Genomic DNA, 16206 nt, shown 5'->3' with positions numbered 1-16206 from the left:
AATCCCTGATTCGCTCACCCACACACACTACAAGGGGGCAGGAGGAGGCCACACCCCACACAGGCACGCTAGCCCGCTCTCTCGCGGGGAACGTGCAGCGGCCCGCCGAACGTGCAGCGGGGCGCCCCAGCCTGCAGCGGAGGGCAATAGAGCAGTGTGTCCGTGCGCACAGGCACCCTGTTCCCTGGCCAGTCGACTCGACTCGTCCATGCCGCCTGCGTCCTTGTCCACCCACTCATCCTCACCATCCACCACCACGAGACGCGCGCGGGAGCTGGCAACGCGCGGGAGCTGGCAACGCGCGGGAGCTGGCAACGACATCTCACCAGCACAAGCTGAAATGCGAGCGGTGCGCAAGAGACGTGAGTGGCGAGACGGCGGCGCAGAGAACGTCCGGATGCGCGTCTCGAAGCATGCAGCTGATCGAACGCCGCAGACTTTGTCCACCAGCTCTCATCGGCCGACAGCGACGCCCATTGCGAGCTACGATTTGATCATGAGCCGCTTACTTGCAACCTCGTCTCTTTCTTCATGACAGCGAGGCATGATCATCGCGCGAGGGGGGAGGGGCTGCGCCCGCTTGCTGCGCCCCTTGTGGTGAGCATCGACCCGAGAGAGAGTGAGTACATGAGATGCCTCACGCGGTCCAAAGCTGCAGCGCTGACACGCCCCTTCTCAGTCCACTCAGTGCCTTGCTACCAGCCCAGGGAGCTACTAGCTGCGCAAGGCCAAAGGTGAGACTGCGACAGGAGACTTTCGATGCTCTGTAGCCACCGCTGACTTCCCGCTTCGCTTCCCAGCGATGAAACGCGACGTGACGCAGCGCGCGATGTCTTTACTCGCAGCGAATCGATTCCCATGTCATCGACGCAGCATCGCAGAATCCCAGTCTCTCTGCCTGAGGCCTAGCCACCTGCGTAGGAGCATCGCATGGCATCGCATGGCATCGCATCTACACCCACGCTCTGCTCGTCGCGCGCCGCTTCGATTCAGACTGAAGTCGCGGAAACGCAAGTCGATTCGTGGAAGCGTATAAGTGACGTACGAGTAGTCTATATGGCGAGTCGACTTTAGGGCGAGCGTAAAGTAATGTCCGTAGCCGCAGAAGAGCGAGTGCGTAGGTTAAAGAGGCGCGAGTTGAGGAGCGCGCGTAGTCGAAGATGCGCGAGTGCGTTGGGCGAGCAGCGTCCATGGTCGAAGAAGCGCGAGCGCGTAGGTCAAAGAAGAGCGAGTAGTAAAAGAGCGTCCGTAGCCGGAGAAGAGCGAGTAGTAGAGCGTCCGTAGCCGGAGAAGAGCGGATAGTAGAGCGTCCGTAGCCGAGAAAAAGCAACGTGAAGAGCGTCCGTGGTCGACAGAGAAGAAGTTGAAGAGCTTGCAGAGTGGACAAGGCGAGCGCGCAGAGCGGACAAGGCGAGCGTGCGGCGGGCTTGGGGCGGACGTGGGGCTGGCGTGGGCCGGGCGTGGAGCGCGCGTGGAGCGGGCGCGGAGCTCACGTGCTAGTCTCGTCGAGGACGCTTGTCCGAGGGCGAAGGTGACGAGGGGGAAAGGGAGCGCTTGGTGCGAGACGCAGAGGTAGAGGCGGGCCCGGACGCGGGGGACGCGGAGTCGGGACTCAGAAGGTCCTCTTTCAGGCAGCCGCGCGAGATCCTGGCCAAGTTGATCAAGAGGCGTCGAACCCACCCATCGATGACACCACCCTCTTCGGCCACCTTGACCCACTCCGAGTCTTCCACCGCAATGATCCCCATACGATCCTCCTCAGTGATGTGCTTGCGGGTCGCTGAGAAGAGCACGGCGCAAGCGAGGTCGACCTTGAAGATGATATCCGGCGCCGTACCGTCGGACATCAGAGGGAGGCGTACCACAGCATGCTTCGTCTCTTGGTCGACGTCGTCAAAGGTGCCCCATGCAGCGTGGTACTCGGGCCTGCCCGGCAGCTCGAGCTTCAAAGTCGTTGCATCGATGGGGAAACGCGAGCCTCCATCGCGCAGGCAGACGCCAACTCCCCTCAAGTCTTCTACGTCCGGGTGGCAAAAGGGAGCGTAGACGATGGGCTCCTTTCGCTGGTACGCCACCGTCTCGCCAGGAAGGACCATGCCTTGATCCCAATCAAAGTCGACAACTTTGCCCTCCAATTCGATAGGCCAGAGCTGGAAGTCGTCCCCTCTGCCTCGGACCAAGACGAGGTCGTAGTGACGCAGGAGGTATGACATCTCGGCGCGTGCCGCCTTTGGTTGAGGCGCGAAGCGCTTGCCACCACCTTCCAAGGAGCGAAATTGAAGGCGCACTGGGCCGTCTTCGATGTCAAAATCGAGCTTCGCCTCGAGATTAGGCCACTCCTCGTTCCACTTGATGATGAGGCTGTTGCCCGAGACGAGCCCACGGAAAGCGCCCTTGTTGACCTTCTCCCAGAATTTGTCCATCGTTTCCTTGGTCGCAGAAGGCAGTGTATAGACGGCCCTCTCGTCGGGAATGACGCGGTGTGACTCGCCGACGCTGCCGTAGAGGCCATGTTCCTGCGAGCCAGAGACGGGGGGAAGGATATCGACAAAGTACATCTTGTCGACGAGTCCAGGGAAGGTGAGCTTGTCCGAGTCCGCGAAGATGGAGTCGTAGTGTGCATCTTCATCGAACGCCTGGTCATCGTCGAGGTACCCGTCGTCATTCCACGCCGCCTGCCCCTGCGTCTCCTCCCCCGCTTGCCCCTGCGTCTCCTCCCCCGCCTGCCCCTGCGTCTCCCCCTGCTCCCCCGCCTGCCCCTGCGTCTCTGCCTGCTCCCCCGCCTGCGTCTGCGTCTGCGTCAGCTCCACGTACGGGGAGCGCGGCAACGCCTGACCAGGGCGCGAGCGCGTGCCGGGATTCTTTGCCCGCGGATCGGCAAGGGTCGTCAGACGCCAGTAGCGAGGGTGAAGGCGCTGGCGCGTCGTGGGGTTGCTGAGCAGCGACGTGCCAATGGAGACCTTGTCGAGCTGCTCCATCACGGCCCGGTAGCGATCCGCAGCTGCTGACTCGCTGATGGTTGTTGTGGCTTGCTGTTGCAGCTGCCACGCGAGGCTCCCCTCGAGGTTGCCGAAGCCGACGACGGGAGGTGCCGAGTTGCCGCCATAGTACTGTCGGCCGTCAAACCAGGCGCCCTTGAAGAGGTTGGCGCGAGGGTACCCCTCCTCATCCGGAAGGCCGGCCACGCAGCGAAAGAAGGCAGCTGCAATGTGCTCGTGGTAGGCGAGCACCATGCGGTTGGCGAATCTCTGCCTGTTCTCCTTCGTGCGGCACCGGCGAGCACCAAAGTCCAGCAAGTTGCGGCCCTTGTCGATGGGCGGCTGAAGCGCTGCTGCCTGCTGCGCAAACCAGCTGCACAGCTCCTCCTCTGTTAAGCCGTCTGGCCCGCGCGACAGCGTAAAGGCCCACTGGTCTACCACCTTGGCCTTATAGAGGTTAGGCTGCTTCTCGGCCTGCCGAGCGAAGCCTCCCTCATCACCCTCCTCCGCATACCACAGCAGGTCCTCAAACTCCTTGCTGTGTTGGCCACTCCTCTTGGCTACCGTCTGCCCATGCGCAATGCCGACGTAGAAGACGAGTCGGCGCGCTCCTCCCTGAAAGGCAGGCTCGTACAAGACGACCCGCAGATAGGTGCCCGGTGAGTTGCATTTGCGGGCATCGAGATCTGGGAACCTGTCCATCAGATCTTTGGCGTCTTGCGCTGAGCGTATGTAGAAGGGGGCGAGAGATGAGCAGCAGAGGAGGAAGAGAAGAGCGTGCTGAAGATTTGAGAGGGCGCGACTGAAGGTGTCCAGGTCCACCAAGCCTGGAGCATTCACGGAAGCCTTTGTGCTTACGCGCGTCTTGACGAGGTGGACCGCCGCCTGCAGGTCCCGGAGAAGCATTTGGCCGCCGAGAGAGCCAAGGCGCGCGTAGCGCTCGTCCAACGACTCCTGCCCAGGCTTTGGGACGAGGCACGCCGAGTTGTACTCCGACGTGGCGTCTTCGAGGGCCGAGAGCGAGCGGGCAGCGACCATGGCGTCGCGCAGCGCTGCCACTTCTGTGTTGGCATGCGCCAAACGCAGAGCAAGCAACTCGCCCGTGACGTCGGGCACGGAAGGCCACCACTCCTGCCACGGGGTCGTGAAGATTGATTTGCGGAGTGGAGCGGCAGGGGGGCCCATAGTGCCAGTCGGCGGCGTCAGCGACGGCAGATTGTCCGCCACCAGATCCTCCAGCCCAAGGAGGGATTGCGAATCCTCGTCCTCGCTGTCCAGTCGCTCAACGTCCATGGCAGTGGCGGCGATTTCGGCGGCGGTGATCTCTGCACTCTCCCAGTATGCCAGCTCTGCGTCGATTGCAGCCTTCTGTGCGGCAAGGGCAGAAACCTGCAGCGCCTCGTAATCGAAGGCTGGCTGCGCTGGTTGATAGGTGGGCAGGTCGGCGGGCAGGTCAGCGGGCAGGTGGGCGGGCAGGTGGGCGGGCTGGTGGCTGGGCTGGACGGCGGGCTGGTGGCTGGGCTGGACGGCGGGCTGGACGGCGGGCTGGACAGCGAGCTGCTGGTCGGGCTGGTGAGGTGCTTCAACAGACGCCATGGTAGTGTCGACCCCTGCGAGCTGCGGCATGGCCTGCCCTTGCTCCCGACGACGAGCGATTCGCATGGTGAAGCGCGAGAGGGGGGCTCCAGCGCTCATCACGGGGATTGGGACACCGTATAGGATCCCTCCGTAAGCCACAGTAATTGCCACGTCACTAGGCTGGCCAGCAGGAGGGGGGCTGTCGGATGCAAAGGCCTCAGCCTCGCCGGCTGCGTGAGAGTCCGCGACGATGAGAACTTCGGCATAGAAGGAGTCCGTGATACTGGTGTCGGCGAGAGGAGGCAGAGCAAAGGGAACGAAGAGGTAGCATACAGCGTGGGCGATCTTGCGGGCCAGTCGTGTTACAATCATCTTGTTATCTTGTCTAGGCGTTTTTCGAGGTGGTTGATTCTAGTCTGCTTTGGGGGCAGAAGGCAAGGGTCAGTGGTTAGCACTTTCGAGGGTCTGTGTGTGTGTGTGTGTGCGCGCTTGCGGTTTGCAAGAAGGTTTGGTGGTGGTGGTGGGGACGGGGTTTGGGATTGCAAAGAGAAGAGACAAGATGCGCTCTCGTCGTCGATCCTCTTCTTCGCAGCGGTCGACGCTGGAAGCTCGTTCAATGCAAGGGCGGCGCCAAATGAGTGGACGGCCCGTTGATCAGCATCGCGACGGCCCGGTATTTGGCAAGGCGGCCGAGCGATCGTGCTCAGCGTCGGACGGACATTTTCCCAGCGTCTCTGCGTTCGAGTGAGCGACGAAGCTGCCCTATCGCACGCTGAGCGAAGAGATTGGGCGTGCTGCCGTATGCTCGCGTGACGACATATGTTGAGCGTGAAGGCGATGAAGCTATGAGGCTGGAAAGATGATGATGATTGTAGTGATGATGATGATGTCCAATTCAATTTCCGGCCGAGCGCTCGAGGGCATATGCAGGATGTCAAGTGTTTCCTGATTGTAGTGAAGGAAAAGGAGACTACAATGTGACACACAGGCGGAGACGAGTCGTTACCCTCAGGACTCGGAACGGAACCATACGCTCAACAACATAATGACGGAACAGAGCCGTGGCAACTCGGGGCGACTTGCAGGGCGGACTACTCTAGACTAGCAAGGGCGGCGGACTGAGCTCGCTCCTTACCTTCTCTTCCTCCTCACCACGCCTCTTCGCTCGAACCACCAGCCCTGTTGTCGCCTCTTGTGTCGCTACCACGAATAACAATCTCGTCTGTTCCACGCTGCTCGCATCGCCGTGACTGAACAGAGAGCCTCGACCAATCAAGACGGCATATAACGCATTTTCCCGTGAGCAAAAGAGGAAGAGAGCGACGATGCGCAGCAGCAGCGCTGACCTCCTTCTTGGCTGCGCAACGCTCAGGACAATGAGCAGTCTGTTTCCAGTCGAATCGCAATGAGCGTGCGCCTTACCTGACCATCACGGAGTCTCTGCCTTTGCTTCGCTTCGCACGCGTGCAGGAATTACGTGGTCGCTGTCGTTTGGCTCGTCGTCGTCGAGCGACACACGCTCGACGCTGCCAGCGCCCAACGAGCCTTTTAAAAGGCCGCAGAAGGCGACGGCCGCAGCGTACCAGCCCTGCCCATATATCTTTGATCCACGCACCGGTGATTGAAAGAGCACGATCATAGTGGCACACACAGCATGACTTACCAGACCCGTGGACTTGCCCTGCTCACTCGCTCTTCTTCGTTAGCCTCAAACCCGCCGGAGAACTACAGGGAGAGGTTCTGGGCCGCGGTGCGAGAGAAGGGTGAGCTGCTATGCATCGACAGACTAGCATATATGCTGCTAACAGTCTCACTCTTGCGCCGCTCGTCACAGAGGCATGGGTGGCCGCTGGTTCGAAGCCGCCAAAGCCAGCGCAAAAGGAGACGATCGACATCGACGGGCCGTCCGCCGAGTCCAACAGCAAGTCCTCTCCCGCCGCCGCCAAAGCCAAGCCAAAGACCACACCCTCAGCAACGCCCAGCACCACGCCCGCCGCCAAGCCCGCCACGCCCAACGCTACGCCCGCCGCACCCAAGACCAAGCCCGCTACGCCCGCCACTCCAGCCACTACGCCCACCACGCCCGCTACCAAGGACAACGCCGGGTACAGGTGGATCGACGCCCTCGTCAAGGCTGCTCCCGAGGAGCACGGCCCGATCGAGGAGCCTACACCAGCCCCTGTCGACGACTCACTTTTCGTCGGCAAGTTCGCCAAGGTCCCTCTCGCCTGCCGCGTCGACTACACTCGGGCGGCTTTCAACGCTACGGATTCCTCCTACGACGATCCGGAGCTGGCGAAAATGACCTGGCCGTCCGAGGATGGGCCGGCCTACGTGCGGAGGTGCCTTCCCTGCGTCCGCAAGGGCACGCTCTGCATCAAAGCCAAGGGCAAGGGCACCGTGTGCGAGGGGTGCAAGGGGAGGAAGCACCCTTGTGGAGCGGGGGACAATTGTGAGTACAGCAGCGAGGCTAGCGAAGGTGAGCGCCAGGTGAGCGCCAGCTAAAATTGCACTCCTCGCAGGGCGCCAAGGGATGTCCGATGCCTACAACGACTACGGTCGCAACCACGAAAGGCAGAGGAACCGGGCAGGCACCTACTTCCAGGCGGTGGACTTCGTCCCCATCGACACTGGTTTCGCCCGCGACTTCCCGCACATGCGCGCCAAGAAGAGGGACCAGGACATCCTGGACGCCTCTCGCGCAGCGGAGTCGACTCCGACAGCGGTCTTCGGCCCTCGCCCCCCCTCCCCCTCCCTCCTCAACCCGGCGCGGCCAGACCGTGGCTTTAAGCACGCTGTTGGGGAGTCGCTGGACTATCTTCAACAGGTAGTCAGGCATCGACAGCAGCAGCTCAAGCTCTGCGAGGAGGCAGAGGAGAAAGAGCAGGGGCTGGTGGGGCAACTGGGTATGCCGACGACAAAGGGTTGGGTGGCAACGGGCGGTTCCTCTTCTGGCGGGGAGGCTTCTCGTCCTGCGGCGAGTGTCAAGGGCAATGGCGCAAGTCAAAAGGCGATTGTGGCGCGGTCGATGAAGGCAGCGGCGGCGAGGAGGGAGAGGGAGGAGAGGGAGAAGGAGGAGAAGAGGAAGAACAAGAAGAAGAGGATGTAGAGGCAGGCTCGTGTGAATAGATTTTGGGTGGTCTCGCGTGGTCTCGCGTGGTCTCGCGTGATCGTCTTGGGCTCGCATGCCTCGATGACTCATGACGAAGTTGAGGATGACGACAATGATGATGCCCCAGCCGCGCCCTCGATCCTGCATCCACAACGCGCATAGCGAGCACCCTCGTCTCGTACGACCCACACCCTGCATTTGGCATGGGCTTGCTCGTGCTCCGTAGTCGCCATCAGTCGCTCCTGCTCATCACCCCAGAAGCCCAACGAGAAGGGGGGGAAGCGAGCGTCAGGTCGCGCATCGAAGTGGCACCACACCTCATCCTCGGTACCCTCGTCGTGGATGAGGACGACAAAGGGCTCGCCCATCTTCTCGTCCTCACCCAAACCGACTGGAGGGTAGGTCCTCGAACGCTGGTAGTGCGGGGAAACAAGGGCAGCGACCGGGCTCCTGAGGGCTGTGGCGAGCAGAGGAAGGTCTTGCTTGCGCAGCTTGTGGTCGGCACGAAGAGGAGGCATCGGATCCTTCGAAGTGGGCATCTCGCCGCCAGGGAAGATTCGCTGCGCGATGTTGGAGCGTTGAACGAGAGAGAGTGTCTTGAAGATGAGGACAGCGAGAGGAGTGTTGAAGGCCGCAGGTTGGCCGACGAGGTTGAAGAAGAAGGTGCGAATGTCCATGGAGAGGTGAGGCCCTCGCTCGAAGCAGGCGTAGCCGCAGTTGGGGTCCTGTGCCGGCTTGCGAATGGTCGAAGGGTCAAAGCAGGCGCTCATGAAGTCGGGGAGAGAGATGTCCGCGGGCATTTCGAGCGCTGTGGTGGCGCAGCAGTCAGCACGATGTGAGGCAGTCGAGAGACGACGCTCGTCGAGAGACGACGCTCGTCGAGAGACGACGCTCGTCGAGATACGACGCTCGACTCACTCTGGTCGGCGCCCTCGCCCTCCCTCATGAGTACGTCGCCCTTCTCCCCATCGTCGCCCTCCTCCCCATCGTCAACCTCACGATTACCGCCCTCAGAGACCACTGGCGAGCCGCGAGGAGGAGAAAAGACCGGAGAGCCAGGGGTGGGATCAGATGGAGATTGGGGAAGAACCGACTTGCGAGGCGTAGCATGGCTCGCCGAGGGAGCAGGCGACTCGCGAGGCGCAGCGTGGCTCGCGCCCGCGTTCTTGCACCTCGGGCACAGCGGTGGGACGCCAGAGCTGGGTGCTAGCTCTTTGACGAAGAGGTTGATGTCCTCTCCGGCGACCTCAACGCGAAGGAGGCGCACGGCGGGGTATCCGCAGATGTTGACCACCTTGACCTCGCTCGAGAGGTAGCGCTCCGGTCCACTTGCCACCTCCTCAAAGTACACGCGACCGTGAGGACCGTCTGCCTGCCTCACCCTCACGAATCTTGACCCCCAATGGGAGAGGAAGATGAGATCCAGATCCGAAGAAGGTGCGATGTGAACCCAGTGGAATCTAGAGCGAGGACGAACATTCTTGGAGCTGATGAGCTTGGGAAATTGAGATGCTGAGAGGGAGGTGCCAGCGGGGAAAGTGACTGCAGGTAGCAGCGTACGGGAGCATTAGCGTGGACGTAACGCATCCAGCAACAGATACTCACCGAAAGGCTTTGAGACAAAGAAGAACAGAGAAGGAAGTGAGGCAGGTGCGGTCGCTGGTCGACGCGCTCGATGCGAGGGCCGTTGGTTCGTGAGGGATGTGCGGCGAGCGGGCCTGGCGTTGGTGAACAGTTTCGCAAAGCGCTCAGGGATCACGAGTGGCGCGTGATTTTTAGAGCTGTTCGCCATAAGTGTGTCGAAGAGTCGGTGCGAAGAGAAGGATGTGAGCATCTCAGGCGCGCCGCGTCGCTTTGCCTCGCCCGTGCCGCTCGCACAGAATTTATCACTACTAATCGAGAGGCGTACCCGCCGCCTGGCCCGTGCAACTCTGGACGCTTCTCGAGAGAAGGGTGGACGCCTGTACCTGTTTCTCCAGGCCCGGCCCTACGCTCGAGTGGGCGCTCGCTACGATCAGGCAAACCTCCTACAGTATCCTCTCCACCCTCTCCACCCTCTCCACCCTCTCCACCCTCTCCACCCTCTCCACCCTCTCCACCCTCTCCACCCTCTCCACCCCCATTTCTCTCTCTACGCCTCGTCCACCGCCTCAAGTGGCCACCAACTCGGCAACCTCAACGCGCACACACACACCGCGATGCCCGTCGTCTATCTCTGGCCAGGCAGCGGCGACCCCGCAGATCTGGGTGCCATTCTCCGAGACTGCATCGAGTGCGACTCCGAAGACTGTCTCTGGGACCCCAATCCAGACGGTAACTGCGGTTACCACGCTCTGGGCAGGGCACTGGGGCTGGATGCGTCTACGATTCGCCTGAGATACTTTGAATGGCTTGAAGAGGAACTTCCACGCCTTTGGCCTAAAATCCCGCAGAGCATCATCGACGACGCCAAGCGAAGGGTCTTCTGGGAAGGCATTCAAGGCGCACTCAACGAATCGGCCTCTGGTTGCATCGATCCCGACCTCTGGCTCGACACGGCTGACCTTGGCTTCCTTGCTCAACTCGTCGGCCGCGTCATCTGCGTCTACGATGGTCAATACTCTCGCATGATGCAGACTTATGCTCCAGTGAAAGGTCCACTCAAAGCAGGCGAGCCAATTGCGCTGCTGCACATTCCCGGACATTGGCAGCTCGTCAAGCACAAGAAAGGAGCACCTCTTCCCCCCTTGAACCTCGTTTGCTGGGGCTCCAAGAAGCAGGGTTTCCTCGATGACCCATTTCATCAGACGCTCCACGAGGCTTTTCCCCTTTGGTGGGCATTCAGGGTAGACCCCGAGGAGGAGAAATGCGGTTGCAGGGGCGCAGGGCCCGAGTAGCGCGTCCTCCTCGCTCGCTCAGAACACGATGAGGTGGCTCAGGATTCAACACGATGCGGTGGCTACGCGCGCGCAGGTCGTCGCTGGCAACTCTGTCCTGTCCAAATCAACACAAGCATCATGACCATCTCGAAGTTCGAATCGGCTGTGAAGATCGCTCGTCGTGTTTGCGCATCCAGCGCATCTGTCTTTGACACCTGAGCGCGATGCCGCCGCGGGAGGATGAAAAGATGCGAGACGAACTTGCACGACAGCGCGTTGCCACCACCCAGCTGCTTCGTGCGCTTCGCCTGCGCTGCGTGGGTGCATTTCATGGACCTTTTCGCTCTGCTCTGCTCTGTGCTTCCTCCTACGATCGTGGTGCTTCTGAGTGGACAAGGGCGACGCACCTCGCGCCGGATTAGCGTAAATGACCAGCCCACCTATCTCTCTCCTCTCGCCACGCCTCCCTAGCATTCGTGGAAGGAAGTCTCGCGAAGTTGACAAAGCTGACATTATTGAGAGGCGAGCACACCTCGCTAGCGAGGCGGACAGAGATGAGAGATGATGTGGCGAGGCCGGGACGAGACACACAGCCAGCTGGTCCTCTCGTAAGTTGAGCTTTGGCTCGGCTAGACAAGCCTGTGCTGCCAGCCCTTCGTTGCCCCGTTTGAGCTGGAGTCCGCGCCTCCCCCAGCTTCCTCTTCTTGATCTATCACTTCGTATCGACGACAAGTTGATGCTCTCGCGAACACTGTGAGACTGTGGCGCATGCGCTCAATTGTAGTGATGCTCCGCACCGACCCTGCGCGAGATAGTCATCGTGAAGCGCTGCACTGGCTGAGAGGGAGCCAGGATTGGTGCGTGAAAGCTAAAGGCGAGACCTTGATATCCGATGTTGATCACATCTTGGCCAGGCTCACCCCAGATGGGAGGCGTGACCGAGGTAAACAAGTGCTCGTTGGTGACAGAGTCGTCGTTGGTCGCAACGATGACCTCTCCGCTAAAGCTGTCGGCTTCGCTGTTGATCAGCGTGAGGTCAAGAGGAACGAAGAGGTAGTACATGACGGGGCCCAAGGGCTGGCGCAGGCGAATAACATGTAGCATGTTGTTTTTGTACGAGTGTCGATGCAGGGAGTTGGAGAGAAAAGTCTGAACGTAGCGTGGACAGCAGCGAAAGCGAACTGCGAAAGCCAATGATATGTACTGGAAGAGACTGGCCGAAGACGAGCTGGCGTGGGTGGGGATGAGCCGGACTCATTGTGTGCAAGCGCATGATTACGACGTCCGCCGTCTGCCCTTTGCCCATGGTCGCCTTGTCGCTCCTCGCGGCAGCTACACGACAGCAAGTCTGCTCTCGCGGGCCGTACGTATCGAGTCTGAGCGGATCAATGTGTGCAAGCGCCAACGAGGATGCCATGGTGGTTGTAGTTGAGGTCGTGATTTGTTGGGCTGCAGGAGGGCGGGCGGCGAGATTGAGAGTGCAGGCCACAACGATCGATGTGCGCTTGCTGCGACTTTTTTTCCCCTTGGCCGTCTCCTTCTTGGCAGTCTTTGCAGCGTGCGCAGACGCCTTCAAGGCGGCGAGTCCTTCTGCGTCTGCGGGCAAAGAGAGGCCATCGCCTTCAACGTTTGCTCGGCAATGGCCCCTTCGCCTCTTTATCGGGCTTCTGCTCTGAACCCTTAGCCCCTGTGCTGCCTTGGTCGGGGAGCCGTCGAGCGAAGCATCAGTGGCGCGTTCGAGCGAAGAGTTTTCAACAAGGAAAGAAGCCCTGTCGTTGAGACCTTCGGAAGTCTCGCTGCCAATAGAGGAAGAAAATGCGTGGCTGAGACGCCGGGTGCTTCTTGTCGCAGCCTCGACAGCGACGGCACCATGTCCGACTTCGGTCGATGCCTGCGGTGGTGTGATGCTCGGCCCCGCGCTGCTAGCCACGTCGCTTAGTCCCAGCATGTTCAGGCCTCCTATGATGGGGCCCGGTGAACCAGCGGTACTGACGCGCCCTACTCCTCTTGGCTGAGATGGGTTGCGGTTTGGAAGAGGGCGCGGCGGAGGAGGTGGCATCGAAGACGATGCACCGGATGCAGCGGCGGAAGTACTTGCCGAGCGGGAGACTTGCTGTCGACGTAATCGCAGAGGTGCCGATTGCAGGACAGGCGAGGAGGGGAAGACGGCGCCGCTGTGGAGAGGCATAGGGCTGAATAAGAGCCATACGCCCCGACGCTCGCCTCCCATTCGCACCAGAGAGCTGCCATTGAGCTGATCGAATGTCTCTTGTTCTCCAGCGACGACGGAGACGGCGATGACCTCGTCCGGTAGGGATCGGCCGCTTTTCCTGACCTCCGTCCAGCATTGCAGGGCCCATCCCGGCCTCTCCGTGAGAGAGAGAGAGATCAATTGCATGCCGACCGGAGCTCGCGTGGACCGTGTGAGAGAAGGATTGGAAGTCTGTGCCCCAAATTGAGTCCAGCTGCAGCGTGTCGTTCTTCTAGATGGCCACCACATGATGCCCGTCGCTGAGGTAAGGCAGGCGAGTTGGCGGGGATGAGGGTGGGGTCAGGCGTTTCATTGAGCCTGCGAGGCCGGATGAAGAGGCGAGAGGAGAGAGGGAAGAGCCAGAGTGGTTGAGCTGGCTGGCTGAGAGAGAAGAAGATGAGTCTTCCATCTTCTGATCGATGACTCTGACGACAGCCCGGTCAGAGAGTCATAAGGTTGCGCCAGGCAGTCCCTTATGGCGAATACGACTCAAGGCTTTCCACATCACTTCCGCTTGGTACTGCGAATAGGTGTCTCAGCGCGGCGTAGTCGTGGCTGCACTTGGAGTCACGGTGATGCGTAGCTTGCACAAGCTCTCGGCAATCAGGTGCCATTGCGAGGCGGAGTAGTGGATGCCTGAGCGAGAGACAAGAAGAACAAGTCAGGTCGAGGCTACCTCAGCTACGCGAGCGCCACTCTACTCACTGTGCGCGTTGCGTCTTGGCCGTGGCCGTGGATCAACGGACGAAGCTCCGGGTTGACGGTGGCTGAGCGTTGGAGTGCGCGTGCGACTTGGGATATGAAGCTCTCGGCGGGCGAGGTGGCGAGGCGAGGTGATGAGACGAGGTGGCGAGGCTAGGTTGGACTGGCGAATGGTTGGTCCACCCCGAGACGTCCACACGAAGGGAGCTGATCGAGTAGGGGTGCAGGGACGAGCGAGTCGAAGAAAGAAATTGCCGTGCAAAGACTGCTGGAATGGAACAAAGGATTGTCTGCCTTGCCGCAACTTGCCTAGCCGTACGAGTCAGGCGTGATTAGATGAGCGAGAGGAAGAGCGCCGAGCAGAGCAGCTGTGATCTCTTGGCGCCGCGTGACGTATCGAGTCTGAGCGGATCAATGGGTGCGAGCGTCAACGTGATTGCCGTTGTGTGGCGGAGGTCGTGAGGCGCAGGTCGTGAGGCGGAGGTTGTGATTGGCTGGGCCGCAGAAGTGCGGGCGATGAGCTTGATGATTGGTTTTGCGGGCGTCGAGCGAGAGTGCGGGACGACGAGTGCGATGATTGGTTTTGCGGGCCACAGCGATCGGTGGGCGTTTGCTCGCTCGCGCTCTGCGCGCCGTTCGGCCCGAAGTCTGATTGCTCGATGGGGATGATGATGATGAAAGTGCGGAGGACGACGGGCTTGCGAATAGGATCACGGTACGAGGGTAAATCAAGGTGAGGGTAAAGATGGAGAAAGCCGTCTAATCATCCGTCTCGAGTCGCTTCGTCGCTTCGCCTGTCCCGCCTGTCTCGCCCGCACTGCCCGCCCCGCCCGCCCCGCCGTGCCGCCCGCCTCGCCGTCGCTCTCTTTGTCCCGCAACCAATCACACGGCCCGCAATCACCTTACCCTCCTGCCGTCCTGCAACCCACAGCTCGCTCGGAGTACTTTCATGTCGACGCCTCTCCCTCGACTGAAATTATAAATACCCAGCCCCGCAGTCCCACCCTCGCTGCAACTTGAACCAGCACCAACCTCAATTCAGCTCACCACCCACGACCGGACCTACATCCATCCACACTCGAACCAGGCAGCGAGTCGCTGCAAGACTTCTGCCCACGCCTTCGTAGCAACAGTGAGTGCCGTAATCCCTTGACTTGGGCCAGCATCGATCTGACGTAGGGCCATCCTGCTGTCTTCGCTCCGTGCACAGTCATGCTCCTTGCTCAAGCATCGCCTGCACTCACTCCCACCTCTCATCCCCGAGAACTTGGACAAACTAGCTACGCCTACCACGCCCAGTGTGACGTGAAGCACGTCGATTCAAAGTGATGGATCAGCTGAAGGAGATACAGACTCGAGCTCAAGAGACCAGATAGGGGCAAAGAAGGGGTCATAGCGCAGGCTAGTCCAGCCGAGCCAGACCTCAACAAGCATGCCTCTTGAGCGCACGCAGTCAACGGCAAGCAGGCCGCTCGACCGCACTGAATCGCACGCATCGGCTTCTCGCTCCGCCTCCTTCGCAACCGCTGGTGATCATCAGGGCCACCACCACGACCAAGAAGACAGCGATGACGATGTCGAAGATTCATTCGGCATCAACAATCCTGTCGAGGGTGAAGATGGAGGTGATCAAGTGCGACAATTGGCCCCGCCCGTCATCGTAGTCGCCAATCCTCCCCCCGATGACGCCCGCAAGCTCATGCTCATCGCCAAAAGTCGCCCCGAGAAGCTATGGCAGACACGTATGCTGCAACTATTGAACCCAGCAATGGCCCTCTGGGATATCAATGCGGCAGGCATCACATACGACCTGCCTCAGTGGCTCCTCAACACAGCTGCGAAAAAGGACTGGCCCATCATCCGCTGGGCCCGCCTCAACGTGGCTGACGACTCGTGGCGGTGTGAGGCAAGGGCGAATATCCTCTATGAGACTGTCGATGGCGATCTTGCCTTTGCTCGCGGCTGCGCCCGTTGCGAGGCGAAGCAGCAGCCGTGCCTCTGGCGCGGAGATGCGTTCGACTCGTGCCAGGCGTGTGTCAAGGGCAAGGCATTCTGCGGCTGTGGTGGCCGAGGTGAGTAATACTGCGAAGAAGCTGGTGCTCGCACACTCTCGCACAGTAAGCTGATCTTCAGTCTCTTGTGACATTCGTAACAGTCTCGGTCAAGTTCATCGACGAATTCCTTGACCACTTGCACGTCCACCACGGCCTAGATCGCAATCCAATCGGGTCTACTTGTGAGCCTCTGGTCCCCAAGCGGTACTTCCGAAGCTTTGATGGCCAAGCCTACAAGCACCCGGCCAAGAAGCTTGGACTTGATGGTCTGCCTCGTAAGCTGCCTCAACGAGTTGAGCCCCCCCTTCACCCCTCGCACGAGGTAGCACGCCAAGGAAGCGATGGAGTACGCCGTGTACTGCGCTACTCGTGCTGCTGCAGCAAAGGAGGCCTACAAGCTTTGGGAGCGCAAAGAGTGGGAGCCGATTCAGGCCAAGGGCAAGAAGCGGGCGTCCGAGTCCTTTGAATCGACCACAGAGCGCAACAAGAGGCGTCGAGAGGAGGCAGAGCTCGTGGAGGAGGCGGAGAGGCGAGAGGCGTTGGCACTGCGCACCCGCCTCAGCAACCATGATAGCCAATGTCGCCAGCAAGTGGCGAGGCATCAAGATGGGGGTGATGGGAGGGCGGAGGGCAGCCAGCAACCTCAGGGAGGGTGGAGGCAGCAGGGGGTGGG

The 16206-nt window shown here is 60.7% G+C and overlaps 6 protein-coding genes across 6 annotated transcripts in view; 3 read left to right on the top strand and 3 right to left on the bottom strand.

Moving 5' to 3' along the window:
- Positions 1-1344: 1344 nt before the first annotated feature.
- BDZ90DRAFT_142682 (hypothetical protein) lies at positions 1345-5022 on the bottom strand. Its single transcript, XM_025503483.1, has one exon. It carries the CDS (start codon positions 4926-4928, stop codon positions 1497-1499), a length of 3432 nt encoding a protein of 1143 aa, XP_025363873.1. The 5' UTR covers positions 4929-5022; the 3' UTR covers positions 1345-1496.
- Positions 5023-6210: 1188 nt separating this feature from the next.
- BDZ90DRAFT_226431 (hypothetical protein) lies at positions 6211-7665 on the top strand (the record flags this gene model as incomplete). Its single annotated transcript, XM_025504711.1, has 3 exons — positions 6211-6319; positions 6391-7035; positions 7079-7665. 3 exons carry the CDS (start codon positions 6211-6213, stop codon positions 7663-7665), a joined length of 1341 nt encoding a protein of 446 aa, XP_025363872.1.
- Positions 7666-7754: 89 nt separating this feature from the next.
- BDZ90DRAFT_278632 (hypothetical protein) lies at positions 7755-9492 on the bottom strand (the record flags this gene model as incomplete). The annotated part of the gene is made up of 3 exons (XM_025509109.1): positions 9274-9492; positions 8587-9210; positions 7755-8476 (listed from the first exon to the last, which is right to left on the bottom strand). The coding sequence occupies exons 1-3, from the start codon at positions 9458-9460 to the stop codon at positions 7755-7757; spliced, it is 1533 nt and encodes a 510-aa protein (XP_025363871.1). The 5' UTR covers positions 9461-9492.
- A 266-nt stretch (positions 9493-9758) lies between these two features.
- On the top strand, positions 9759-10594 carry BDZ90DRAFT_270577 (hypothetical protein; the record flags this gene model as incomplete). Its single annotated transcript, XM_025508748.1, has 1 exon — positions 9759-10594. A coding segment is annotated over one exon (786 nt), but the record flags the coding sequence as incomplete, so codon positions are not given.
- A 478-nt stretch (positions 10595-11072) lies between these two features.
- Positions 11073-11592, bottom strand: BDZ90DRAFT_231236 (hypothetical protein). The gene has a single exon (XM_025505776.1). It carries the CDS (start codon positions 11586-11588, stop codon positions 11301-11303), a length of 288 nt encoding a protein of 95 aa, XP_025363869.1. The 5' UTR covers positions 11589-11592; the 3' UTR covers positions 11073-11300.
- Positions 11593-14911: 3319 nt separating this feature from the next.
- Positions 14912-16206, top strand: part of BDZ90DRAFT_226428 (hypothetical protein) — a gene marked incomplete at both ends in the record, with an annotated part of 1554 nt that continues 259 nt past the window's right edge. The window contains 3 exons of the mRNA XM_025504710.1: positions 14912-15551; positions 15635-15808; positions 15915-16201. Of these exons, the coding sequence (XP_025363868.1) occupies positions 14912-15551; positions 15635-15808; positions 15915-16201 (1101 nt within the window). The remainder of the gene's footprint in view (positions 15552-15634; positions 15809-15914; positions 16202-16206) is intronic.

This window comes from Jaminaea rosea (genome assembly GCF_003144245.1).
Source record: "Jaminaea rosea strain MCA 5214 unplaced genomic scaffold BDZ90scaffold_3, whole genome shotgun sequence".
Classification (NCBI taxonomy): domain Eukaryota; kingdom Fungi; phylum Basidiomycota; class Exobasidiomycetes; order Microstromatales; genus Jaminaea; species Jaminaea rosea.
The sequence above is the reverse complement of the archived record's forward strand: the minus strand, read 5'-3'. Positions and strand labels throughout refer to the sequence as shown.

Bases quoted from the DNA above. Each gene is read 5' to 3' on its own strand.
- BDZ90DRAFT_142682 (XM_025503483.1), bottom strand. From the start codon at position 4,928: ATGATTGTAACACGACTGGCCCGCAAGATCGCCCACGCTGTATGCTAC.
- BDZ90DRAFT_231236 (XM_025505776.1), bottom strand. From the start codon at position 11,588: ATGTACTACCTCTTCGTTCCTCTTGACCTCACGCTGATCAACAGCGAA.